Consider the following 1,408-nt stretch of genomic DNA (forward strand, 5'->3'; position numbering starts at 1 on the left):
ATCGAGAGAGCAGCTGCAGCAGTGACAGCAGCGACAGCGAGGAGGGCAGCTCAGACACCGCGTCCGACCTCTCAGTGCGGAGACACCGCCGCTTTGAGAGGACTTTGAACAAGAACGTGTTCACGTCGGCAGAGGAGCTGGAGCGTGCCCAGCGGCTGGAGGAGCGAGAACGCATCATCAGGGAGATCTGGATGAACGGCCAGCCCGAGGTGCCCGGGACCAGGAGCCTCAACCGCTACTACTAGGGGAACAGCAGGGACCCCGGACGCTGCCCGCCAGGGACAGGCTCTGCAGAGCCTTGGACACGAGGAGCTGAACCCAGCTCGACTAAGATGTGGCGGCAGAGAATAGCAGGACACGCCCACTTTCCAGCCGGGAGGACTAATTCCTCCTTTTTTGACTATATCTATGGAGAAGTAGAAAAACCATGTCAGTTCATCAATATTTCCAGGTCTTGGAATGGTGCTGAAAAACCTTCTCCAACGGTGTGGATGGAGATTCGAGAAACGGGACTATGGTTTCTCTTGATTTCTGAGGATCTCAGAAGTTTCTACAGACTTCATTGCAATGTGTTACTCCTTTACAAAAGGAAAGATTATCATAGCATGAGGGCTGGGAATAAACAGGGTGAACTTTACCCAGTAAATTCGATTTTCTAAATGACTTCATACTTTGGAGATGATTCTGATTCAGATAGCATGATCCATGCTTATTATTTAAGGCTGAATTTTTAAATCTTGTGTTGCAATGGCAACCTCCTCTATTTTAACTGGCACCTCAGGGATTAAAATCCTATTTTTAGTATAGTTCCCACCTCATTTATAAAAATGAACAGAAGTAATTGTATTATGGGAGATGTGTCAGTGAACCAGAAAATGTCAATAACCTCAAAGGATGAAGGGTTTTTATTTTAAATAGTTTATAAAATATATATTGACATGCATATTTGATAATGCTGCAGAAGAATAAAAGTTATGTGTGTTTTCCTCCCCTTTGGAGAGAAGAAAGTTTTGTTATAACTTCAGGTAATCATGATTTAAACATCTTATTTTTTAAAAAAGTGTATTTCCAAGAAAAAAAGGGCAATAGGAGGTGAGGATTAAAGCCAAAATTACGAGGGGATAAAAAATAAATATTACATAAAATCTTTTCTGTTTCATGTCTGTGTCTGTGGTCACACTTACATTAAATGACAGCCCTCTTCTACAGGTGGGTATGGGACTTTGCCAAGCCCCTCAAGGGTTAGAATGGAGAAATGGCCTCTGCGTGATTATGGGCTTTTCATTTTCTGTAGGTCATATGTTATGGTTGCACTATAGTTGATTTATTGTTAGACAGACAGTGAAACAGAAGATTTACCTAAGACTAAAAATAAGATGGCAGCCACTATATGGAGAGAGGAAGTTAG

At 42.8% G+C, this 1,408-nt stretch overlaps 1 protein-coding gene across 1 annotated transcript in view; it reads left to right on the forward strand.

The window, feature by feature from the left end:
- LOC103605377 (protein eva-1 homolog A-like) overlaps positions 1-1,149 on the forward strand; it is a 2,383-nt gene extending 1,234 nt beyond the window's left edge. Inside the window, exon 3 of the mRNA XM_008589945.1 lies at positions 7-1,149. Coding sequence (XP_008588167.1) covers positions 7-245 — 239 coding nt within the window. The 3' untranslated portion in view covers positions 246-1,149. The remainder of the gene's footprint in view (positions 1-6) is intronic.
- The last annotated feature ends 259 nt before the right edge of the window (positions 1,150-1,408 follow it).

Source organism: Galeopterus variegatus, unplaced genomic scaffold (assembly GCF_000696425.1).
Source record: "Galeopterus variegatus unplaced genomic scaffold, G_variegatus-3.0.2 Scaffold5773, whole genome shotgun sequence".
Lineage (NCBI taxonomy): Eukaryota > Metazoa > Chordata > Mammalia > Dermoptera > Cynocephalidae > Galeopterus > Galeopterus variegatus.